Genomic DNA, 24,038 nt, shown 5'->3' on the forward strand with positions numbered 1-24,038 from the left:
CTGTGCTGCTTGCACTGTAAAGGGTTTCCGCACTGTGCTGCTTGCACTGTGGGGGTTTCCGCACTATGCTGCTTGCACTGTGGGGGTTTCCGCACTATGCTGCTTGCACTGTGGGGGTTTCCGCACTATGCTGCTTGCACTGTGGGGGTTTCCGCACTATGCTGCTTGCACTGTGGGGGTTTCCGCACTATGCTGCTTGCACTGTGGGGGTTTCCGCACTATGCTGCTTGCACTGTGGGGGTTTCCGCACTATGCTGCTTGCACTGTGGGGGTTTCCGCACTATGCTGCTTGTATGCAGACTGCAGATGCCTTCATTTTCAAGAACTCCTGCCACTGGTCAAATGGAGCACGACATACAGCAAAATGGCGCTGGATCACATTTGCTGCACCGGAGTCCGAGCGGGACAGAACACCCTGTGTTGGGCTTGTAGGGCACCTGCAGCTTTCCTCCACCGGGGGCCGGGCATTTGTTTCCTGATCAAATGCCCCCTCCATGCAGCCTGCCAGCCAATACCAGCTTCCGCTTTATACTGCCTGATGCAATTCTTTCAACGGTAATGTCTTTGACCAATCAGAGCTCTGTATTGATGCCGACCTCGCCTCATCCGCACATTAGCCTGGATTCTCGTGACGGCACGCTTCAACTTCCATAACTTGTTCCTGTTTATGTAGGCACGACAAAAGGCCGGGATGGTTACTGAAGATTTGAACATACGTGCCTCTTTCTTGAAGCGTTTATTTGTTTGCGATTCGCAACAGCAGAATATATTCCGTTGTAAACCACCACAGCTCGTTTCGGGGCAAGGCGCCCTCTGTATCGAACTTGGATCACTTTCTACATTCTCCGTACCTACGCTGCTGCGGCCACTGCCCTACACGGGCCTGTAATGAGACGCTTCAGGTTTCACATGTTAGACGCGCTGCCTCTCTCGCCTCACTCGCCAGAGTGACTGAAGTAGGCAGGCTGCGCGGACTTGCTTTTCGGAGTTGGCGGGCTGTCACCACTCCGAGAGCAGTATGCAGATGTATACCTGCGGTGCGTTTACCCCCAAACTCCTGTCTTTCATACTTCCCTTGCAGGCTCGCCTTGCAGTACTGCTGAAGTGCAACTATGTGCCCCTTTTTAGGTCGAGCCTGCGAACGCATGAACTGCGCCTGCGCTCTCGCCTGCGAGACCCTTACGTCTAATAATGGGCTTGGAACCCGCCCACAGCTTACCATTCGTTGGCATCACTGTTCCTCTTCTTTGCGGCCTTCTCCATAGATCTTTATTAAAAATGTATTTAACTTATCCCCACCCTCCCCTGTTTTTTTTTTACCCCTCCCCACCAACCCTCCAATCTCTGTTTCTTCTCTCTCTTCCACCACCTGTGTTCATGTATTTCCATGACGCTGCTGTCAGAATGGGTTTATTTTATTTACTTTGTTCCCATAGCCGCACTCCAATGCTTTCTTTACCCTATAATTTGGCTTTCTTTGATCCACTTCAAATCTCTTTCCATTCCTCCCTTATCATCGATCTCTCTCGTCCTTTTTCTGCTTCTCACCTTTTCACATCTCTTGCTTTTTTCCTCCTTCCCAATGTCTCATTTCCCTCTTTTGTACAATCTTTCTTCCCCTTTCCTACCCTCCCTCCCCCCGTCTCTGCACGATGATGCAGCCAACGCTGATTGATTTATAGCACTTTTTAAAATGATTCCATTATCCAGCCTTCCTCCCCAATAATCAACTCCCCACCCCCATTGCCGAAGCCAAAACTCACCCATGGGCGAATTCTAATGGCTTTGCTAATGCTTGTTTACACATGTTAACACTGTCTGGGCAAATAATCAACCTCATTAGTAACGGTTTTAGATTAAAATGCAACAATTGGCAATTGAAAGTTGAGTAGTTAACTTTTGTGAAGGGCCTTCCACTGTGCAACACGTGTTGCTGCATTTTTTGTAATTTTTGATCCGCTTGAGCTACAACCAACATTTTTTTTAGGTAAAATCTGCATATTATGCAGCAGATGGTGAATAACATGGCACATTACAATCATGAAACAAACGCGGTGGCAGTGGAATCCCATAATTTCCGCGGCCCTGGTTATAGACTACCTGTGGGAAAAGTGTTCTCATTCCAAGAAGTTTGGGCCGGTGCTGGGATAGAGAGAGAACCAGGCGGATCCCAGTTCTACAGCTGTTCTAATGCTGGAATGCTGTTCTGGGCCGGCCCCACTAATCACCCCAATCATTGTGTGCCAAACACAGTTGTGAGGTGTGGCGTAGCAGCCAGAGAAGCTGACTCCAGAGCGTGGGGCTCACGGTTCGATTCCCAGCGGTAACTCCGCTCAGCACCATGTGACTCTGGGCAATAGCTCACTTAACCTCTCCGACGGCCCCCATCGCTTTGAAACTTTAAGGGGTGATATGTTTGCGCTTTACAAATAGGAATTATTATGTATTATTTACACAGCAGACGCCGACAGAGAGCAGGGAGGTTAAAGGCTCTTTGACAGCACAGAGCGGCAAATAACATCACAAAGTACAATTAATAAGTTCTTCTGTAAGCGTAGAGAGCCTTCAAGGGATGAAACAGATAAGTAGGGGGGATATATTTTCATCTCGTAATGCCAGGTATGTCAGAATCCTCTGCGGGGTCAGGGGCCGCTCGGATCCAATAAGCAGCTCGGAATCCAGAAAGCAGGTAGGCCAGGAAAATACAGCCAAATGGCATCACCTAGTGGTGTTCTGCATTAGTTACATCCAGAAATAAAAGTTAAGGCCTTTTGTTTTATTGATTATAAACAGGTTGTATGTAACCAAAAAGTGGGCCCAAGAAGCCCAGGCTGCCCTCGCCGTGTGATGTGCCTGCGTGTCGCTGAAAAGCCAGAAAAACATGCAATTGTTCACAAATCAAGCTCTGTCTACCTAACATAAGAGGCGTATCTTTAGCGCGCATGCAACCCCCGGGGAGGCACTTGGCACTAGTAACGGATGTTTATTAACTGTATTGTATGATAACTTTATTTCGGTCGGAAGACCATAAAAGTGCAAATAAAATACATACATACATAGCACATCAAATAAAATAATAAATATAGGTATTTCACTTATTAAAAAAAAGAATTAAACAGTAAGTTATTAGGCGTATTTCAGTAGTTTAAATTGGTTTAAAACTTATCCTACAGCGCCACATACCATAAAGGAAACGAGAGACAGCAAATACAATAGGCGGCAAGGTATCATATTTAAGAACTCTACGTGTCTGGACACAATGTCTAAAACCCAGGTTTCTGCATATTGGGATAAGCCAAGTTTTGCGTATATTGCTATATGCTGGACAGAAGAATAAAACCTGAATGACATCTTCTCTAATGTAATTACATGCCGGACAGGATTCATTTTTTGCCCATTTCGAAGTAAATGACCTAATAGGTAGGGAGCCATACCTTAATTGAGCATATAGTTTCCTCGCAAGAGGGGGTTCGACTACATCAAAGAATTCCTCCCACCCCATTTCAGATTTGACTGGGGCCGGTGCAACTTGTGGTGAGAGGATTTACAAGGACGCTTTGCTGTTTATTGGGGCGTAACGCTGTGGAGGCTTAAACTTCGGGACTGCGAGGCCCAGGGTGCGTATCGGCAACTTCATCTCGCACACCTGGCTCCTCTTCCCGGACACACCTCCCTTGTCTGACCCACGCCTCGCAGCCCCCGCTTCGCGGGTGCCGCTCGTTGGCGCTGCCTATTTCAGTCGCAGTGCTGGGAATCTCTTTGGCCGGTGCAACTTGTGGTGAGAGGATTTACAAGGACGCTTTGCTGTTTATTGGGGCGTAACGCTGTGGAGGCTTAAACTTCGGGACTGCGAGGCCCAGGGTGCGTATCGGCAACTTCATCTCGCACACCTGGCTCCTCTTCCCGGACACACCTCCCTTGTCTGACCCACGCCTCGCGGCCCCCGCTTCGCGGGTGCTGCTCGTTGGCGCTGCCTATTTCAGTCGCAGTGCTGGGAATCTCTTTGGCCGGTGCAACTTGTGGTGAGAGGATTTACAAGGACGCTTTGCTGTTTATTGGGGCGTAACGCTGTGGAGGCTTAAACTTCGGGACTGCGAGGCCCAGGGTGCGTATCGGCAACTTCATCTCGCACACCTGGCTCCTCTTCCCGGACACACCTCCCTTGTCTGACCCACGCCTCGCGGCCCCCGCTTCGCGGGTGCCGCTCGTTGGCGCTGCCTATTTCAGTCGCAGTGCTGGGAATCTCTTTGGCCGGTGCAACTTGTGGTGAGAGGATTTACAAGGACGCTTTGCTGTTTATTGGGGCGTAACGCTGTGGAGGCTTAATCTTCGGGACTGCGAGGCCCAGGGTGCGTATCGGCAACTTCATCTCGCACACCTGGCTCCTCTTCCCGGACACACCTCCATTTTGTCCTCCCTCTTATTATTGAGTCCCGCCCTCACGCGTTAGCGGTACGCGTGCGGGACGTAGCTCGGGGCGAAGACCGGGCAAAGAGCGGGCCCTCTGAGGCCCTCAGAGACACGAGGAGACCGGACTGGGGGAATTCTCTTCATTTTCCAGTAAACGTGAGTTCTGTGTTCGATATTTCTAGCAATATTATGGCTGAGACTGTAGCTACTATCCCTCCCACAACATACGGTGCCCCAACCAAAGGCACACTGGTTGATTATTTTAAAAAGGTTGCTGTGCCCACGGATAAGGAGACCACGCTCGCTGAACGAAGGGCTGAGCGACGCCGCTCTATAGAGTGTATTAAAAATAGGATATTATTGGACAATACATCTCCTTTGACTTTGACTTCGTCCCTCATTGTGCTAAGTCCTCCTACCTTGACGCAGGAGGCGCTAGCAATGGATAATGTCCCTGAGCTGCTTAGAACCATTGATCCTACATCCAGCAACTTTAATTATTCCCCAGGTTCAACCGATTTGCTCCCTCCCAGTCCCATTACTTTTAACAAGGAAACCGATACTGCCACTATTCCCTCTGAAAATAAGGTTAAGGCTTTTACCAAGAAGGCAGGGAGGGCGTTGGTGTCTAAAGCTCCAAGGCCCCCTCCGTCCAAGAGAAGAAAGAGGTTAGGCAATTTGCCAAAAGATAAGATCAAACACACTGATTTTGGCATGGGCCCTATGCAAACTGTAGGTATAGCATCGCTGACAAAGGTTCCATCACCGCCACCAATAACACACGACGTGGCCATAACATCTTCTACCTCTTTGGTTCCCCCCCCCTTCTGATTTGTCTCGTTCTCCGTTGCTCCTACCTGATTTAGGTCCGATGCCACCATATCTTGAGGGCATCGAGCAATTGATAAGATCATTTACTCTACCCATTATTGAACGACTAAAAAATATAGAGTCACGATTGGGGAATTTAGAATCTTTTTTTTTTTTTTTTTTATATAAAATTTTATTGAACAATAAATCAATTACAAGCATGGGCCTACAACCACCAGGGCCGGCCGCTAGATTCAGAAAGGATTATACAGTTGTTGAGGCAATAGTCGGCTCCCGGGGCCCAGCCCCGTACGTGGCTCCGGATAGTCCTAGGGAAGCAGGATACCTAAGATTAACATAAATAACAAATAAAAACAAAAGGCGAGGCATAAGGGCAAAAAGTGTGGGTCAGGCTACCTCCGGGGGACTCTACTTCAGACCTTCAAGTAGCTATCAAGAGGAAGGAGTACTGATAGGTCGGGGGGGGGGTCACTGGAGAGGAACGTCTATATTCGGTTGTTCCAAAAATCGCAAGGAACCATCAAGGGTCAGGGGGACAAAGCAATATCGGTGTCCACTAGGGGGGGAGTACAGATACCCCCACGATACGCGTTCAATTGCCCCCAGATCCTACCCCACGCCCCCGGTTTACCACGAGCCACATACACAGTCTTCTCCCTGAACATGCACCAGTCCATGTTCTCCTTCCATACAGACACGGTGGGAGGCCGCTGGGAACCCCAAAGCTGCGCTATATCTCTCTTGGCAATCATGTTCCCCAGGGCCGCCCACCGAGTCTGAGCCGCGTTATAATCATTGGGCTCCCACACATTCAGGACACAGCGACGCACCTCCGGCAGAAGCGCCACCCCGGTGACCCGGCCCATGACCACATGTACCCGGCGCCAGTATTCCGCCACCTCGCGGCACTCCCAAAGGATATGGAGAAAGGTGGCACTGAGCCCACATCCCCGCTTACAGAGCCCGTCTTCAGAAAATCCCATCGAGACCAAGCGGGGACCCGTCACATACACCCGGTGGAGAATCTTTAGCTGGACCAGGCGGAGACGGGCTGGAATGGCCACTTCCTTGGGGGACGACAGTGCGGACTGCCAGTCCTCGTCGTCCAGTTCCACCCCATCCCCTGTCCACGCCTCCCGAAGGCGCACCAAGAGGTCCACCCGATTATTGATAAGTTTTTTATAAATTAAAGAGATAGTACTGTCGGGGACATGACCATCGAGTATGCGGTCCTCGAGAGGCGAAGAAGCCGGGATCTTGGTCCCCGCCCCAAATACCGAGAGCAGGGCATGCCGAACCTGGGCGTAGCGAAAGAACTCCGTTCCCGTAAGTTCGTATTCGCTCTGGAGCGCCGCAAATGTTTTAACCGCACCCTTAATCCATAAGTCTCCCACTCTACTAATTCCGATCGTGTCCCAACGGTCAAACCCCTTCGTTGTCCAGAGGCTTCCCAGTCGGTCGGAGGCAAACAGAGGAGTAGCACACGTTAATCGCTCGCTCCAGCCCATGGCTACATTGGCCGCCTTCCAGATCCGCACCGCAATCTTAGTAGGGCCCGTAAGGGTCCGTCCAGCCGATCTGGAGTAAAGTGCCCTGTTATAGTTTCCGCCGGGAAGCAGGAATTTATCCATCCCATACGCCGGATTCAAGCCAGGCGCATACGTGGCATGGTTAATGGCCGATAGCTGTGAGGCCCAATAATACCTGCGAATGTCGGGAAGCGCGATGCCCCCGTCGTACCAGGGGAGAGTAAGCTTCGCCAGTGCGATACGCGCCCGTCCGTCCCACACCAGTCTCCTCTGCAGGCTCTCCACCTCCCGAAAGTAGGACACAGGAATGACATCGAAGGAGTTCTGAAGTGCATAGAGGAATCTGGGAAGGGACAGCATTTTAAACAGTGCTGCCCGACCCAGCGGGGACAAGGGCAGCTTACACCACCGAGCCGTGTCCTCCCTCAAACGCCGAAGTGGAAGCAGGAGATTCTGCTCATAGCGAGCCACCGGGTCCAACGAGACGTATATCCCCAGGTATTTGAAGCCGGACAGAGATAATTGGATCGGGAGCCGCGGCGGCAAGAGAGGAGGGTCACCGGAGATAGGATAGACACAGGATTTAGACCAGTTGATCGTTAGACCCGAATTTCTCCCAAAGGAAGTCAGAACATCAAAGAGAACATTAAGCGACCGCCGCGGCGAGGTGAGATACAGGAGAATATCGTCCGCATACAACGAGACCCGATCCTCGAAGCCCGGGGCCCACCGGATCCCTCTGATCGAGGGCTCCCAGCGGAGCCAAGCAGCGAGCGGCTCCAGGGCAAGAGCAAAGAGCAGAGGAGACAACGGGCACCCCTGCCTCGTACCCCTACCGAGAGCGAAGGGCTGAGAGACCCGCCCATTAACCACCACCTGAGCCATGGGTCCCGTGTAAAGAAGCTTCACCCAGCCAAGAAATCCTTCCCCAAAGCCGAATTTGGTCAAGACAGCCCAAAGGAATGGCCACTCGATGGTGTCAAAGGCCATCGTGGCGTCTAAAGAAACCAGCACGGCTGGTTCGGAGAGGTACTCCGCCCTGGCGAGGGCGCCGTGAAGACGCCGCAAGTTAAGAGCGGTGTTACGATGAGGGATGAAGCCGCATTGATCAGGATGAATCAGATCGCAGATGACGCTCAACAAACGATTGGCAAGGACTTTAGCCAGGATTTTAGGCTCTGCGTTTAGCAGTGAAATAGGCCTGTATGAGGCACAGCGGTCTCGTGGCTTACCGTCCTTGGGGATCACGACTATCGTAGCCAGACGCTGGTCGTCAGGAAGGGAACCTGCCTCAAGGGACTCTTGAAACATACGACGGAGGAAGGTCGCGAGTTTATCCGGGCGCAACTTATATAATTCAATAGGCAGACCGTTGGGACCCATCGCCTTGCCCGAACGAAGGGACCGAATCGCAGTTGCTATTTCATCTACAGACAAGGGAGCGTCCAGCTGCTCACGGTCGTCGACGGACAGGCAAGGCAAAGCAATATCCCTAAGCAGAAGGCGAGAGTCTTCTTCATCCCTATCAGTCACCGGGGAGTACACGGCCCGGAGGTGGTCAGCGAAACATTCCACAATCTCACCAGGCTCAGTCACACACACTCCATCCGAGACACGCAGCTCCGGGACCACACGATTAACTCTCTCCTTCTTATCCAGCCACGCAATCAACTTTCCCGCCTTGTCCCCGGCATCATACAGTCGACCCTGCTGCTCCCTATACATCGTTTTGGCCGCGTCAGTGACAAGAGACCTGTACTCAAACTGTTTCAGGCTGAGGGCATGTAGCCCGTCCGGAGTGACACCAGTCTCCAAGGCCGACTCCAGCCCCGAGATGTCAGTCTCCAGCTTCACCACTGCCTCACTCTTGAGCTTCTTAGCCACCACTATCTGGGAGAGGGCGTGTCCGCGGATTACGGTTTTAAAGGCTTCCCACAGGGACCTTGCGGACGACACCGACCCCTCGTTTTCAAGGAAGTATTGGTCCATAGCCTAGACCAGGCTGTCGCGAGTCGTAGGGTCTCGCAGGTACCACGGGTTAATGGGAGCGATCCGCCCTGCAGACCGCGACTCAGTGTCAAAGAGCAGCCACAGCGGGGAATGGTCGGAGATACCCCGTGCCAGGTGCCTAACCTCTCGAATCCGACCAGTCTGCGCCGCGGGCATAAGGAAATAGTCTAACCTAGAAAGACTCCCATGTGCCCCAGAGTGAAAGGTGTACTGACATTGGGTCGGATGCATTAATCTCCAACTATCTACCAGGCCGAAGGTCTCCAACAGTCCACCAAGCCATGCCTGGGCAGCGGGGAGGGCCCTGGGTGGGTGACGATCCAGGTCACCCGAAACCACCGAATTAAAGTCCCCGCCCATAAGCAAAAGACTATCCGGAAGTTCAAGCAGCATTCGACCCAGGTCCGTGAAGGTGGAGTTCTGGAGGCCCGGGGGGATGTAAACTGAGACCAGGGAAAGGGGCTGCCCCTCCCACCTCCCAGTCAGACACACATAGCGCCCTCTGTCATCCGAGACTACCCTAGTGATATCCAACGGAAGTGAGGATCGCAGGAGAATGCCCACCCCCCTAGAACCAGTTGTAAAACCAGAATGGGCCACGAGGCGGTATCCCCCCCTGTTCATTGCATGACAAACATTACCAACCAGATGCGTCTCCTGGAGAAACACCACATCAGGAGTCAGACGACGCAAATACTGTAGTACTACACCCCGTTTGATACGGTCCCCCAACCCATTGACGTTCCATGACATCAGTCTCAACCCGTCCCCCCCCATCCCCTCCGATAGATCAAAGGCCCCCCAGTCAGTAGCACAGTTCCCAAGTCTGGACAAAAATCAATACCTCGCCCTGCAAACAAAAAACACACAGCAAAACAACCCCTCCTTCCCCCCAACCCCTCCCCAAATCCAACTCCCCCCCACCCTGCACCCCTGCGGGCCAAAAAACCCCCCCAACTTGCAGTGTGCCTGTCGCCCTACTAACCCCATTCTACGAAAAGACCCCGGAGGAGGAAAGGGACCCGTCCCCGCCCGCCCCCCACACTGGTCCTAGTGAGACAAAATAAACAAAAGAAGTAAGACCCAGCTGAACAGTGCAAAATGGCAAAATCAAGGACCAAAAGTCACTCCAAAGGGGACCCGTCACCTTCGGCGCCTGCAGAGGGCCCGGGACGGCCACCTCTGTCCGGCAGCGAGTCCAGCCAGTCACTCACGGCCACAGGAGAGTCAAAAAAGGCAGTCCGATCCTCATGTTCCACTCGGAGTTTTGCAGGGTAGAGCATAGAGTACTTGAGGCCCAGTTCACGGAGACGACGCTTCACCCCCTGGAATCCCATCCGCTGTTTCTGGACAAGTTGGGTAAAGTCCGGATAAAAGTTAATGGATGAGTTCTCATGACGAACCGGGCCGTGGACCCGTGAGGCCTGCAGAATCGCATCTCGGTCTCTATAGTGGAACAGTTTGGCCACGATAGGCCTCGGGGGGGCCCCCGGCCGTGGCCGACCGCCCGGAACTCGATGGGCCCGCTCAACGGCAAAGAACTTACTTAGGCCTGCCGGGGTCAATTGTTGGAGGATGAGTTCCTCGACCAGGAGGTCAACCGGGCGGTTGTCGGAGGACTCCGGTACGCCTATGACACGGATATTGTTGCGTCGGGCCCGTCCCTCGAAGTCCTCCAGCCGCCGGGCCATCTGATCGTTGACCGCCTTGATGTCACCCAGCGCGGCCTGCAGGTCCGACACATCCGCACCAAGGGTGGAGGTCCGCGCATCAAGAGCCTGGACCCTCTCGTTAGTTTTGGAGAGATCTGCCCGAATTAAGGTGACGTCGATGGCCACCGTGTCGATTTTACGGGCCAGGGCCTCGTATTGCGTGGCGATGGTTTCCCTGATGCCATCAATGGCGCCCATGATGTCCTGCAGGGAAAGCTCCGGAGAGACGGTCGTGCCACCACCGGCGGCGTCCGGGGGGGGGCCGGTCGCTCCAGGGGACCCTCTGCTCTGAGTGTAGCGGTCCATGTTGTTGGCCTGGACCGGTCCCCCGCGGAGGGAGGCCTTAGTCTTACGCCCCTCGGGGCCCCCCTTGCCCCCCATGTGGTCACGGACCCCGAAGGGGACCGCCGATCAAGAGTCGTAGGGGCAACGGCACCGCAGACCAGCGCCTCACCAGAGACCACAATATAGCGGTGCGGGGGGACCCAGGGCGATGGGCACACTAGTGGCAGGTGGAGACAAAGCCTCGCGCAGAGGCCAGGGAAACACCCCGCCACATCAAGAGCGTTCGCCGGCCAGCCCCCCGAAGTCCGAAAGTGAAACCGAAAGTGGTAGAGCGGCCACTGGCACCGCACTGCAGCCGCTGTTGTTCAATTACGACATGGCTCCACGGATCACCTTCGTCCCGGGCACCTCCGTCGGGTGGGTCCCAAAAGTTCGAACAACGACAACTCAGGATTCCCAGGTCCGATTCGAGTTCTGAAAAGAGATACGTGCTCAGCCGGTCTTCATCTGCCAGATTCCATAAACCACATCAGGATATTCTCAGGATAAATTCCGAGGAGCAGCAAGGGTCCGGGGAGCCCTGTGCTCACGCGACCATCTTGGATGCGCGCTAGGCTCCTCCTCTCCGAGATTGATGAATTTAGAATCTTTAATCATAAAACACCCGGGGTCACGGGAAGATTCTGCTCACCTAGTCCCGTCCCTCCCTATGGTATCAGATTTATCTCCTACTCACATTAGGACTAACGAGATAGGTAGCTCTAATTGCCAGCATAGGGACAAGCCTCCTCACACTATAACCCATCAATGCCATCGACAAAATGATGAGGGTGAATTAAGAAAGGAAATAACAAACCCCATTTTAGCAACGTCTCCAAATGAGAGGGGTGGGAATCATCACTTAGCTAGAGCAAGAGACCAACATAGCCACCAAGTTAACTTACCCCCAGAGGCGGTTCCATATGTGGTAGTGCTAACAGAAGTTCCGCCTCTGGAAAAGGGCAAAAATGAAGGCTATTACGATCTAAAAAACAAAACCATGCACTGGTTCAGGTCAAACAGACCCCACCCTCTCAATATCAATGGGGAGATATTGCATGTCCGGAGACTTCCTTGGCTAGGGCGCAGAATCAAGGATCTTGAAGGGGATGTAATCATCATCAACTTTAGAGACCCCAGAGCAGTCAAATACATCTTAGACTACCCCTTGGGTAATACCTGGGGGTCCATAAATCCCCGTGTACTGTCATACTTCTACCCAAGATCAGCAGTCTCTTACAATGCATATCCCAGGGCTCCAGTAAAAACGTTGACTCATCCCCACACATTGCTAGCAACCTCTGTTCCCCCTGTTAAACATTGTAACATGTATGCACCCAGTTCTGTGGCCTACGGAAATGCAGCAGAATGGGCTACGGTACTTCCTGGGAATCACAGACACGGCCCATGGAGGGTGAACTATAGGCTACCATTCACTCCTCTTGAAGTCGCAAACAGATTCGGGGCCTTATCAGGAGTCGATGATTGCGACTGACATAGTACTTCTTTTGACCATGGGCTCAGTACCCTGGTAGACCAGGCTGAGGACACGGATCTGATTCCCAAACTGCAGACTTCTTGCCCACAATATTCTATCACTGTTGGGCTACACCTGCCCTTACCCGTGACTCATATAGTGCCCCAGGAATATGCTCCGGCGGCCGCAGATGAAACAGCTATAAAACCTTACCGTTCTGCACACAGGGAGGAGAGGGTAGAGGCGGAGGGCGGTTGTTTATCACAAAAGACCAATGTTTCACAGGGTTCCTCATCTAAAGTACGAAATGATGTGGGGGTCTGTGCCCCTCCAAGGCCGGTAGAAAGCACTTCGCATGAGATTGCTACGTCCACACATAGGGCTATGAGGTCACTAGAAATACTGTCATGGAACGTGGCTGGGCTCCCTAACAAGTTAGACAATATTGACTGGGAAACCTTTATCAAAGAACATGATATATGCATGTTCCAAGAGACGTGGGCCAGAGAAAACCTTTGCCACCCTGGGTTCGCAACTTTCAATATCCCAGGTAGATGGGGTGGGAAGGGACGCCCGTCTGGAGGTCTATCAATATGGATCGCTTGTCATCTAGGCTGTACGGCTGAGGTGGTAGAAACAAATTCACCTGACATCCTGTGTGTGGTCTTGCGTTGGCCCACTGGGATGGGTCTGAGTTTGGTAAATATATACTCTAGACCGGTCGGAGTTGCGGCCACCTCAAGGACAATGGAGGATTTAGTGACTTTCCTTGACTCTCTCACCGGCCCAGATACACTCCTGGTCGGAGGGGATTTTAACATTCAGTTTGAACCACTTCCGACTCACTTAGATGGGATCAGTAGTGAGGAGGATGATCTCTGGGGAATCCAAAGCATTGTAGGTCCGCCAGTTAGGGCAACATCACCCCTCCTACTGCAAGTTTTAACATTAACTTTGGCAAATTCACTTAGAGCATGCAATGGTAGGTTCCAAGGGGATAATCCGCCCCAACCAACTTTTAACAGACCAGGCCAGGAGTCCCGGATTGATTACATATTGATCAAACTCCAGGATTGGAAACTGGCATTAGATTTTAAAATAGTCCCAAGGTTAGATAGCGATCACAACCCCCTAATCCTTTCACTAACTGCAGATGGTTTCCTTAGGGGCGAAGTTCGAGGAAATAGACTACCTGCCCCCAGTCTCACCTTATCTAGTAATAGGCGAAGATTAAGGTGGGACAAATTGCTAGAGAAACCGACCCGCATAAGGGCAATATACGAGCAAGTGGCATTAACCCTGGAAAGAGTGGAAAGTCTCCTCCCTCAACTGTCCTCGCCAGAAGGTTGTTCTCCCCTCGAGGATATCCATCAGACCCTCTGCGATAATCTAGCTGAGGTATTGAACCCTGTGGTCCGGGGCAGGAAACTGAGGAGAGAAAGAGCCTCATGGTTCAATGCCAGCTGTAGGGGAGCTAAGAAAGATCTTCTCCAAGCGCTTAAAAACAAGGAAGCATCCTCGGTGATTAGGGAAAAGAGGGTGGCTTATAAGCGCCTCCTTGAATCTGCTAAAATAGACTGGGATTGGGAGAACTGGACAGAAATAACAACTGCTCTCAAAATCAGAGATTCAAGGAAATTCTGGCACATAGTCAAACATGGCTCAGCCGAGCCTGTTATGGCTATAGAGGGCAACATTGCACCGGAAGTTTGGGAAAAACATTTCTCATCGCTCTATAGTAGAGCTGGGCTAGACCAAATTGGAACTCAGGCCCTCACCACTGATATTCACTCTGAGATGGAAGACTTTAACTTGGAGGAACTGGAAATGGCAATTATTTGCCTTTCCTCAGGAAAAGCACCAGGCCTAGACAAGCTCCCAGGCGACCTCTTAAAGCACGAGGTCAGAATTTGGGCACCATACTTCCTGGTACTGTTTAATGCCATCATCCATGGGATGGCGGTCCCTCCAACTTGGCTCGGGGCGGAGATTGTGCCCATTTTTAAAAGGGGCTCACCTCTGCTCCCTGCCAATTACAGACCGATCAGTCTGATAGACGTCCCACAGAAGCTTTTTGCGAGGCTTCTGTTGGATCGACTTTTGGACTGGATCGAGGAGAGGGACATCCTGAGCCCTTTTCAGGCCGGGTTTCGTCAGAAGACTTCTACCATAGACCAGGTCTTTAGGCTGTCCCTTTTACATTGGAAAACAATACAGTTGGAGGGTGGCAGCCTCTACACTGTATTTGTGGATCTAAGGGCAGCCTTTGACCTGGTCCCACGCGGCAAGCTCTGGGAAGTCCTGGCGAATGTTGGGATGCCAGCTGATCTCCTGACCATGATCATCCGCCTCCACACAAACACCTATGCTCGTGTGAGGTGCGGTGGACAGGGTGCACTCTCAAATAAGTTTCCCGTTGAGAGAGGGGTAAGACAGGGGTGCGTACTTGCACCAACCCTGTTTTGCCTCTTTGTCAACGGTGTTATTGACCACCTTAACGGGGTCCCCAATTCGGATGTCCCGAAGTTGGCGGGAAGGAGGGTCCCGGCAATTATGTTCGCTGATGATACCCTCCTTCTCTCCAAGTCACCTATGGGAATCCAGCGTGTGTTGGATGGATTTGGGGACTTCTGCAGAGAGCATGGATTGGAGATAAACACTTTAAAGACCAAATTCATGGCCTTCAATCCGCCACCCAGGTTCCACCGTATTCCTCGCATAGGGGACAATATACTCGAACGAGTAAACACCTTTGAATATCTTGGTGTTACACTCAACGAGGAATTGGGGTGGGGTCAACATCAGGAGAAAGCTAGGATGAAACTAGTGCAACATATTGGTGGAATACTAGGGATGGTGGGGAAGAACAGGTCGACCCTCAAACCCATAGGCCCTTCCCTTCACATTTATAGGGTACAAGCTAGAGGAGCAGTTACATATGGGAGTGAACTATGGGGTCACAAAGTACTGGACAGCTTGACAAAGGAGGAGAACAGATTCCTCAGGTGTCTAGTAGCTCTTCCTCCGAGTACACCTCTAGTGCCTCTAAGACTCGACCTAGGCATTAGACCCCTGGAGGAAGAGTTGGCACTTCGTCCCGTGATCTACTGGCGCAGATTGTGGACGGTGCCTGAACTGACTCATTATAGACAGGGTCTTCAGGAAGTTCTCAGCTTCCCAAATTCGGGGAACATTGCCTGGCTTAAATTCGTAAGGAATAGTTTGGTGAGCCTAGGTCTAGATGCACTATGGAACGATCCTTGCAACACCTGTTCCAAGCTTTCCAAAAAAGCTTTAACTAAAGTGTATCACGATTCCAAGGCACCTTCACTTCGACCTTCTAAATCTCTAGGGTCTTTAACAAATCAATTCCTTCATATGAAGAGTATTTACACCTTTGAACTGGCCCTTGACAATGTTTACCCTGCAATAATCAGGAAGATTTATTTGCAATGGAGGCACGGGTCTTTGCCAATTCGTGCTTTTACTAGTTCCTGGTCCGTGTCGACACCCAGTATTTGCCCGGCATGCAGAGAAAGCGATGAAACTGAGCTGCATCTCATATTCTTCTGTCCGGGCTATACTGAGGCGCGCAGAAAATGGATCATTACTATTTGTAGGAACCTGGGCTTCACCAGGTGCCACGAAGCCTTCAGAATTCTTAAGAGCGAAATGGCCGTGCACATTGTGTTTGCTGTGGCAACATTTTTGGGGGCTTTTTGGCACAAACGGAAAAAATATCTAAAAATGCCAATCTGATTCATTTGTATGTAATTAGCACGTACTAGCCGTGTGGCCGCACCATTTTTAAACATTTTATCTATTGTTCTTAAATGTTTTTATATTCATTTTATGTACTTTTATGGAGATACTCCGAAATAAAGTTTTTTTTGACTTGACTTGATTTGACTGAGAGGAACTCAATAGAGAGCCTACCATAGGATGTTGACCGTTGTAGTGCGCTTAGATTTTGCTGCCTCACCAGATTTAACAGCTGGGCCCTAGATATTCTCGGGCAGCTCAACTCAGGGGTCCCCCATAACTGAGGCAAGCCTATTTTGAAAGAACGAGCCTTAATATGGGAAAGCCATGGAATATTTTTATTTTTTATCTGTTCCCAGACCTCCCGAAATTCAGCTCTAAAGGGTACCAGCTCAGGTACTGACCAGAGCCTCCTCCAATAGAGCAAGGGTCGGACAGCTGCCAATTTCACAGTAGACTCCAGACCCAGGTCCATTCGCAAGGGGATGAGGGGTGTACTTTTCGGTAGGCCCACCAAGTTCCTCATAAAGGCCTGTTCCACCCTCAGAAGGCTAAATATGTTCTTATGGCCCCAAAGTTCGGCGCCATAGATGGATGCGGTCCGAGCCTGGAGGCCATAGATCTCAAGGGCGGGCGCAACCGGTTTGGAGATTGATACTCTCTGAAGCTTACCAATACCCCCTGCTATTTGTGAAAGTCTAAGGGCGGATCTGGTAATCTGGTGGCCCCAGCCAAAATCCTCCGTCAAAGTGATCCCAAGATAAACGAAGGTCTTGACTCGTTCCAACGGAACACCATTCAGAAGAGGGTTCGGGCGCGTACGCCTCGGGGGATTAAAGATCATAAACTTGGTTTTGTCCAAATTGATCTCCAATCCCCTCGAGGCACAGAAGCACATGAAACCATCCAGGACGCGCTGGATGCCCGAAGATGTTCGGGATAGCAACAGAGTGTCATCCGCGAACATTAATGCAGGCACCCGCCGGTTGTCAACCAGGGAGCATCATTATCCTTTACATCGTTTAGGGTATCGACAAGGCCATTGATAAACTAAAAAGGGTAGGGGCCAAAACGCACCCCTGCCGGACACCCCTAGAAACAGGGAAGCGGTCTGAGAGATCCTCGTGTCTCCCGCACCTGACCCGTGCATAGTTTCAAACATGCAAACGGGTCAGGATATTAAGCAGGTATGGCGGAAGGCCCAGATCAGCCAATACCTCCCACAATTTTTCCCTAGGGACTAGGTCAAAAGCAGCCCGCAGGTCCACAAAGACAAGGTAGAGGCTGCCACCCTCAACCCTTGAAGTTTTCCAGAAAAGGACCTGGAGCCGGAATATTTGGTCCAAGGTTGAGATACCGGATCTAAATCCAGCCTGGAGGGTAGACAATATTTCCCATTCCTCCATCCAAGCTTGTATCCTGTCCAATATGATTCTACCCATTAGTTTTTGTGTTGTATCTAACAGACTAATGGGCCTATAATTTGAGGGGGTAAGTGGGCATCCCTTCTTGTATATGGGGACAATCTCAGCCCCCAGCCAGGTGTCCGGTAGATCAGACCCCATAAGAATCGCATTGAACAAGATAACAAGATATGGCGCCCATATTTTTGGCTGGGATCGGAACAGGTCCCCCAGCAGTTTGTCGAGGCCGGGAGCCTTGTTTGGGAGCAACCTAGCTATGGCAGATTCTACCTCCTTCAAGGTGATGCTCTCTGGAGAGTCAGAGGAGTACAAGCTCAGTCCCGACCCTCCACCGAAGGCCCCCGCCAGTCGATACTCATGGCGGGGGTCTGGGGCAGGGGGCCGGGCAAGTGTCGCGACTCCCTCCTGTTGGGAGCCCTAGGGCGAGCTTAGGGCCTAGACAAAATGTGTCATCATACTCCAAACATGCGTATAGTGCCCCGAAATGTGCTTCCCAGGCTGAGGGTGAAATGTTTGGGAAGATGGCTTGCTCGGCTCCCTTGGAGCCTGTACTAACAATGGCCCAAAATGTCCTTGCGTCCTTAGTCAGGAGTGCACTTCTCAACTCTTCCCACCTTGTTTCCTCCCAGTCCCTCTTGGCTCCCTCGATTGCCTTTTTATAGAACAAACGGGATGACCTAATTTCTAAACTGTCCTTAAGTTTAATTGCAGTAAGGAGATCCTTCTTGGCATTCCTACAGGTAGCATTATACCATGGGTGTATCTTAGCCCCACCTCTTCTAGACGTACTGAGTGGGCAAAGAACATCCCCCAACGCACTGGCCAGCTGTCTATGAATTTTTATAGCATGACCGTATGAGGACAAGTCGGCCATCTCAGCTATCCATGGGATAGCAAGCTGGTACAATTCACCCAGCCTAGACGGGGAATCCTGAAAATGAGGCCATTTGAGCCTGCGTAGTTTGTTCGAGACCATAAGGGGCATGATCATGCTGGTAAGACCCGCTTCAGGGTTAGTCAGCCCAAAGCTCCCCGGCTTCAATGTTAGGACAAGGGCATTATGGTCACTATCATATCTCGGTTGCACTCTAAATTCCAACAACCTATCCCAGTGTCTTACTTCCATCATGATGTAATCGATGATGGAAGTTTGTTCTACCCTGTTAAATATAGGAAATTCCGGACGGTCAGGGTCCAGTCTCCCATTACACGCCCGCAGAGACGTAGCAAATGAGAGTGATTTTATTTGAAGGACCAACCGGGTCCATGCCTTGACAGGAGGGATCTTTGGTTCCGGGATACACCAGAGCAGGTCTTCATCATCCTGCTCATCCAGATCAGGGTTAACCAAGGGCTCAAATTGACAATTAAAGCCCCCACCAACAATTATTGTGACTGAGGGGTCAAGTGTCTGAATAAAAAGATCTAGTGCTTTAATCGTGTCTGACTCCTGCCCGCTCCTAACTGGCCTAGAGTAAATATTTATTATGGCTATTTTTGGTGAGTTCAGGGGTGTCAATAACACACATTGAACATCAGGGGAGTCAGTTGGTATTTGGGTAGCTTGAACGCTCAAGTGGGTGCCTATCCAAATTGATAGGCCACCAGATGGGCGACCTCTGCCACTAGTTACTGCCAAGATGTGAAAAGTTGCGTAACCTGGGCTAACACTCTCCTCTAGGGCCCATGTTCCTGAATCAGGCAGATATCGTGTGCTGCCATGAAGGTGCTCCAGTCAGGACTAAGTAATTTGTTTTTTAACCCCGCTACATTCCACGAAAGAATTTTTATAGTTCCATCATCTACCTTACCAGTATTTTTTGGAATCCCTGTTGCCATAGTAGAAGAGCCATCGCAGGTAAGAGTCTCTGGCTGAACTTTCCTTTCCGTTTTATCTATACTAGGAGCTTCCCCCCCCAACAGTAGTGGCTCCCTGCGGGTGCTGTGCATCCCCCAATTCACTCCTTCCCACCCAATTCAAGGAATTGAATGGTGTACCTTCTGCTGAGGTAAAGGTTTTGATATATCCCTCCAGTACAATTAAAGGGGTGGATGTTTCACTAGTGTTATTCAAAACTAGCTCCTTGTCGGGTGAGCGTCAATCTACCTGGTTCAGTACACTAAACCTATTTCTATGCGCAAGGGATGACAGAGGGGGAGTATAAACAAACTCAATGGTATTTAAATGTGTGAAGTATATGGGTCCGTGTAATCCAGGCCGGCAAATGATGACCATTTATACCGTCGACAACATAAACAATTATTTTCTGGAACTTAAGTGCTTGTTAACCCATTGAGCTATCGAAGGGAGAATACAAGCAACGCTCTGTTGCTTTTATGAAGATTCACTACTGTAACCGGAGAGCCCACACCAATCTCAGCAGCAAGTGCATTAATCATCGGAGCTGTCACCAGGCGGCCCATTGGTGGACCGTCGCTGACTCAGGTACTCATGACTCTACTCCTTGTGACTCTGACCTCACTGCCTCCACCTCATTCTTCCCTCCTCCATAATTTGTGGGTTGCCGGAGTAAGTATTTTGCATCTTCAGCACAGGAGGGGAACACAGGAGACCTGTACTGTTTAGATACTTTGGCTAGAATGGTTACATTTCTATTTTGTGACATCTATTTTAATACCTTCATCAGCTTCATCCCAATTATTTTCAGGGAGAAAAATGGAAGTACTCTTGAGGCCAGGCTTACATCCTCCTCCACCTGCCCCCAAAAAGTAACATAATGGGGAGCCACGGCCAATAGGCCAAGGGAGCCGCGGGTCGAAAATGTTTGGGAACCACTGTACTAACAGGAGAAAAAAAAGAACAAAGTCCCACATACTACCTGGTGATGTGGAGGAAAACAAATTTTTCTTGTCCAGATACACTGATCATATCGCAGCTCGGTCCATTTCACCTAAGTAAATGGGGACTAGCATGCAGAGAGCTGTGCAGAGACAATATTACCACGCCGCTGTGCCACTCGTAAAGCGAAACCTAGAATGTGGCTGAGGGCCATAGAGGGCTAACAATGAAGTAGTGCAGGATGCAAACGGACACGCATGGCCTGGCCGCAAGAGGAGGGTGCTTCCATATCAGTAAAGGTGCGGTATCACCATGTCCAATAGGTGATACGGCTGCTGTGGTAACATGCCAAGGGCTTGATGTACTAACGCTTGAGTCACAAAAAACAGTCGCAAATTGAGCACCGTCTTTTTGAAAATCAAATCTGATTTTGTGAACCGACCTATGTACTAATAGTGAATATTAATTTGGCAGGTCACAAATTGCAATTAACTGCCATCAGCTGCAAAGACATGGATGGGGACCAGCAAGGGACAGCTGACCACCATGTATGTCTTTACATCTCAGAACTGATTTTTTTTTTATTAAGCTGACCAATTTCCTTAAAATAAATGAGGCTGTTAAAAATTTTTTTAAAAAATGGTTTCAACTTTGAAAAACTTTAGTGAGAGTAGGCAGTGATCCCCTAGGCCCAACCCTACTCCCTCTGAAGCGGCCACATGATTAGCAAAGGGGGAGGGGTCTAAAGGGGATGCTTTCCACATTGCAAATTAGTTACCAAGCCAACTTGCTAGTCGGTATTTGGTCAATCATACATCTGGGTATGAATGAATGGATATTTTGAAGGGACATCTAAAAAACGTCACTTCCACACCGCGATTCGGAAACCATTTCGAAACCCAGTTAGCTATTCGGAAAAACCTTTCTGAATCGATAAAGGGCTAAGTAGATAATCAAAAATGTTAATGTTTTATTGGTCGTAAAACCTTAAAATGTAGCGATTCTCAGGACTCCGCTCCAACCAACACTTGGAGGGCCTTGGAAGGTGGCTGGTGCTTCAGCACAGACAGTTTCACGTGCATAGTCTGGCCGCCAGATGGCGCTATTTCCATATCAATGGGAATAGGAAAGGCGTAAGGGGCAAGTGAGAGCATGAGGCACAGCCAGATTCCAACAAATTAAAGAGGCAACAAACAGATGCCCCTCAAGCTGACTGCATCCGAGAGGTGCCTGCACAAACAGGCTGCGAGACACAGGCGCGCACTGACAATTGGAATCAAAGGGTTTCAGCCCCACCCTGTCGTGGGTGTCAGCCCGGGCTGAGATGAATGTATGACTTTACAACGCATTCCGTTGTAACGCATGCCTTTACCACGCATCCGTTACAACGCGAATGCCATCACCACGAATATCCTTTACCACGAAAATGCCTTTACCACGCATACTTTTTCAACGATTTTCGTTTTTTAATTATGCATGTTAATGGCATTTTCTTGTTAAAGGATATCGCACTAAAAATCTTCCCTTTATATTTACCCCTTTGCGACACCACCCCCTCATTCCCCCATACCTATCCTCTCCTCGATCTTCCTTGGTGACGTTCTACGTCGTTAAGAGGAAGTGGAAGTGTCCTTCCGTTTCCTCTAATGACGTGGATTGCCTCCACATCTCTCTTAAAAAGAAGGGAATCAGGTGCGTTTTTTTTTATATTTTATTTTGGGGGTGCCCCCCCAAACCCTCTTTTTTAATCCCACGCTTTTTTTGGGGGGGGGGGGGTGAGACCCCCCAAGCCCCCCTTTTTTGTCTTTTAACTTTATCACACATGCCTTTACTACGAATTTCGCAGTAAAGGTATGCGTGGTAAAGGCTTTCGTTGTAACCACGCATGCGTTGTAATACATGCGTGGTTATGCGTTGAAACGGCCGCATTGTATTGCCCGTTTCCCACTGAGACAGCTTCCCGGGCACACACACAGACAGTTTTTGAGCTGCAGTAGGCTGGCTGGTCTGGCGTCCGTCTTATTGCAGCCGCATCCGAGTACTTCACGGGTCTTTAAAAGACCATTTACATGTTAATGAAGCTTTGTTGTTTTTTCACCCCTTCTTAGAGCCCCTGCATCTCCACTCTGCCTATTGCTGGAAGAATTAGCCTTACCCGAAATTTTTATTAGCCCCTATCCCCCCCCCCCCCCCGGAATTTGGCCATAGTTGCGCTTCTGGTGAGACATGAGATGCTGAGGTAACACGTGCCCCGTCACCTGACACCATCTGAGAGGTGCCTGCACCAACAGGCTGCAAGATATGAGAAGCTGGGGGAACGCGTGCACCAAAGCTGACTGCATCTGAAAAGCGCCTGCACAAACGGGCTGTGAAACATGAGAAGCCGCAGTTCACAGGCACAGCAACCTCTGAGATTGCCTCACACCCTTTTCATCTCCTGTAGGTTTCTGTGGATGCTTTTATGTCTAAAATGCCAAAGTGCAAGCGCACAGAGGAGGCAGAAAGCCAATGACTGCCCTAGCTTGCACGGTGTTGTAAACACGACTGTACTTAGGATGTCTTTTTAAAATGGCTGAAGTCCACTTCTGTCCCTCCAACCCCCGAGCCAAGACTGGGACTTATAAATAACACGGACATCTCTACCTTCTGCCTCACTTGGAGGAGGCCACCCACCAGGAATGGGCCTCGCTCCTCAGCCGGTCACCAACATTCAGGTTTTGTACCGTGGGAGTCACTTACTACCACTATGTGAGGCAAGGGAGTCAGACTTCCAGAGCAGGGAAGTGACTTCTAAATGTTGGGGAGGAAGGATCATGTTACTTACCATGTAAGCATCTATTTATTTCGTGCAGTGCTGCAGATTCACATGCTATGCATACTCCTGCCATCTAGTGTTGGGCCCGGAATCTGCAAGTTGTTTTTCATCAAGAACGTTTTACAGTCGGCAGTCGTGCGTGATTTGAACCCCCCCACCCCGCTTCCAAGGCATTGCATTGTGCGTGTCGAAACCTTTATTTGTTCGCAAATTGTGTTTCCCCTTGCCATGTATGGAGTGAAGATATAGTTTGCTTATTAAGCGTTTTCTGTTGGAGATGCTGCATTTGAAGGTATTTTGTCACCATCTAATACCTGCCGAGGAGGCAGGAGGGTGCACGTGAATCTGCAGCACTACACACGACATATAGATGCCTACAGGGTAAGTAACATGATCCATTCGTAGCATGTTTTAGCTGCAGATACACATGCTGTGCATAGATTGTAAAGTAGTACCCCTCCACACGGTGTAATGCCACATTCAATGCCCCTTACTTCCATGCACAGAGCCCCTTTTCACCCCCACATGTTCCATTTTGTTCTTTTTTGACTAGCCCATGTATTTTCACTGTGATGCCACCCAGGAGCAACTGGACCAACAACACTGGTCAATTTAGCAACCACTAACCATCCTTCCAAAGCCAAGGACTCCATTTACATTTGTTGATCCATCCTGTCTCAGTGAGCGCCACAAAGTCATTTTTATAAATAAAAACAACGGTCCGGGGATGCTGATGCCCCAGCCTAGGCCAGGCTTACCAAGTCGTCCTCCTTGTAGCGCATCTTGGAGGTGTGCCGCCGCATGCTATACACCGTCAGCAGGAGGTAGATGAAGGCGAAGGAGGTGTGCAGCCAGAGGAGGTTGTTCCTGTTCAGAGGACAGAAGGTAAGGAGAGATGATTGCAAAGCACTCTACAGACACCCAGACACTTAGACACCCACTCT

The 24,038-nt window shown here is 50.4% G+C and overlaps 1 protein-coding gene across 6 annotated transcripts in view; it reads right to left on the reverse strand.

Annotated features, from left to right (window-relative positions):
• TMEM63B (transmembrane protein 63B) overlaps positions 1–24,038 on the reverse strand; it is a 417,772-nt gene that overhangs the window by 91,450 nt on the left and 302,284 nt on the right. For all 6 annotated transcript variants that reach the window (XM_085610287.1, XM_085610286.1, XM_085610283.1 and 3 more), the window contains one exon: positions 23,853–23,961. In XM_085610287.1, coding sequence (XP_085466413.1) covers positions 23,853–23,961 — 109 coding nt within the window. The remainder of the gene's footprint in view (positions 1–23,852; positions 23,962–24,038) is intronic.

This window comes from Triturus cristatus, chromosome 6 (assembly GCF_964204655.1).
Source record: "Triturus cristatus chromosome 6, aTriCri1.1, whole genome shotgun sequence".
Lineage (NCBI taxonomy): Eukaryota > Metazoa > Chordata > Amphibia > Caudata > Salamandridae > Triturus > Triturus cristatus.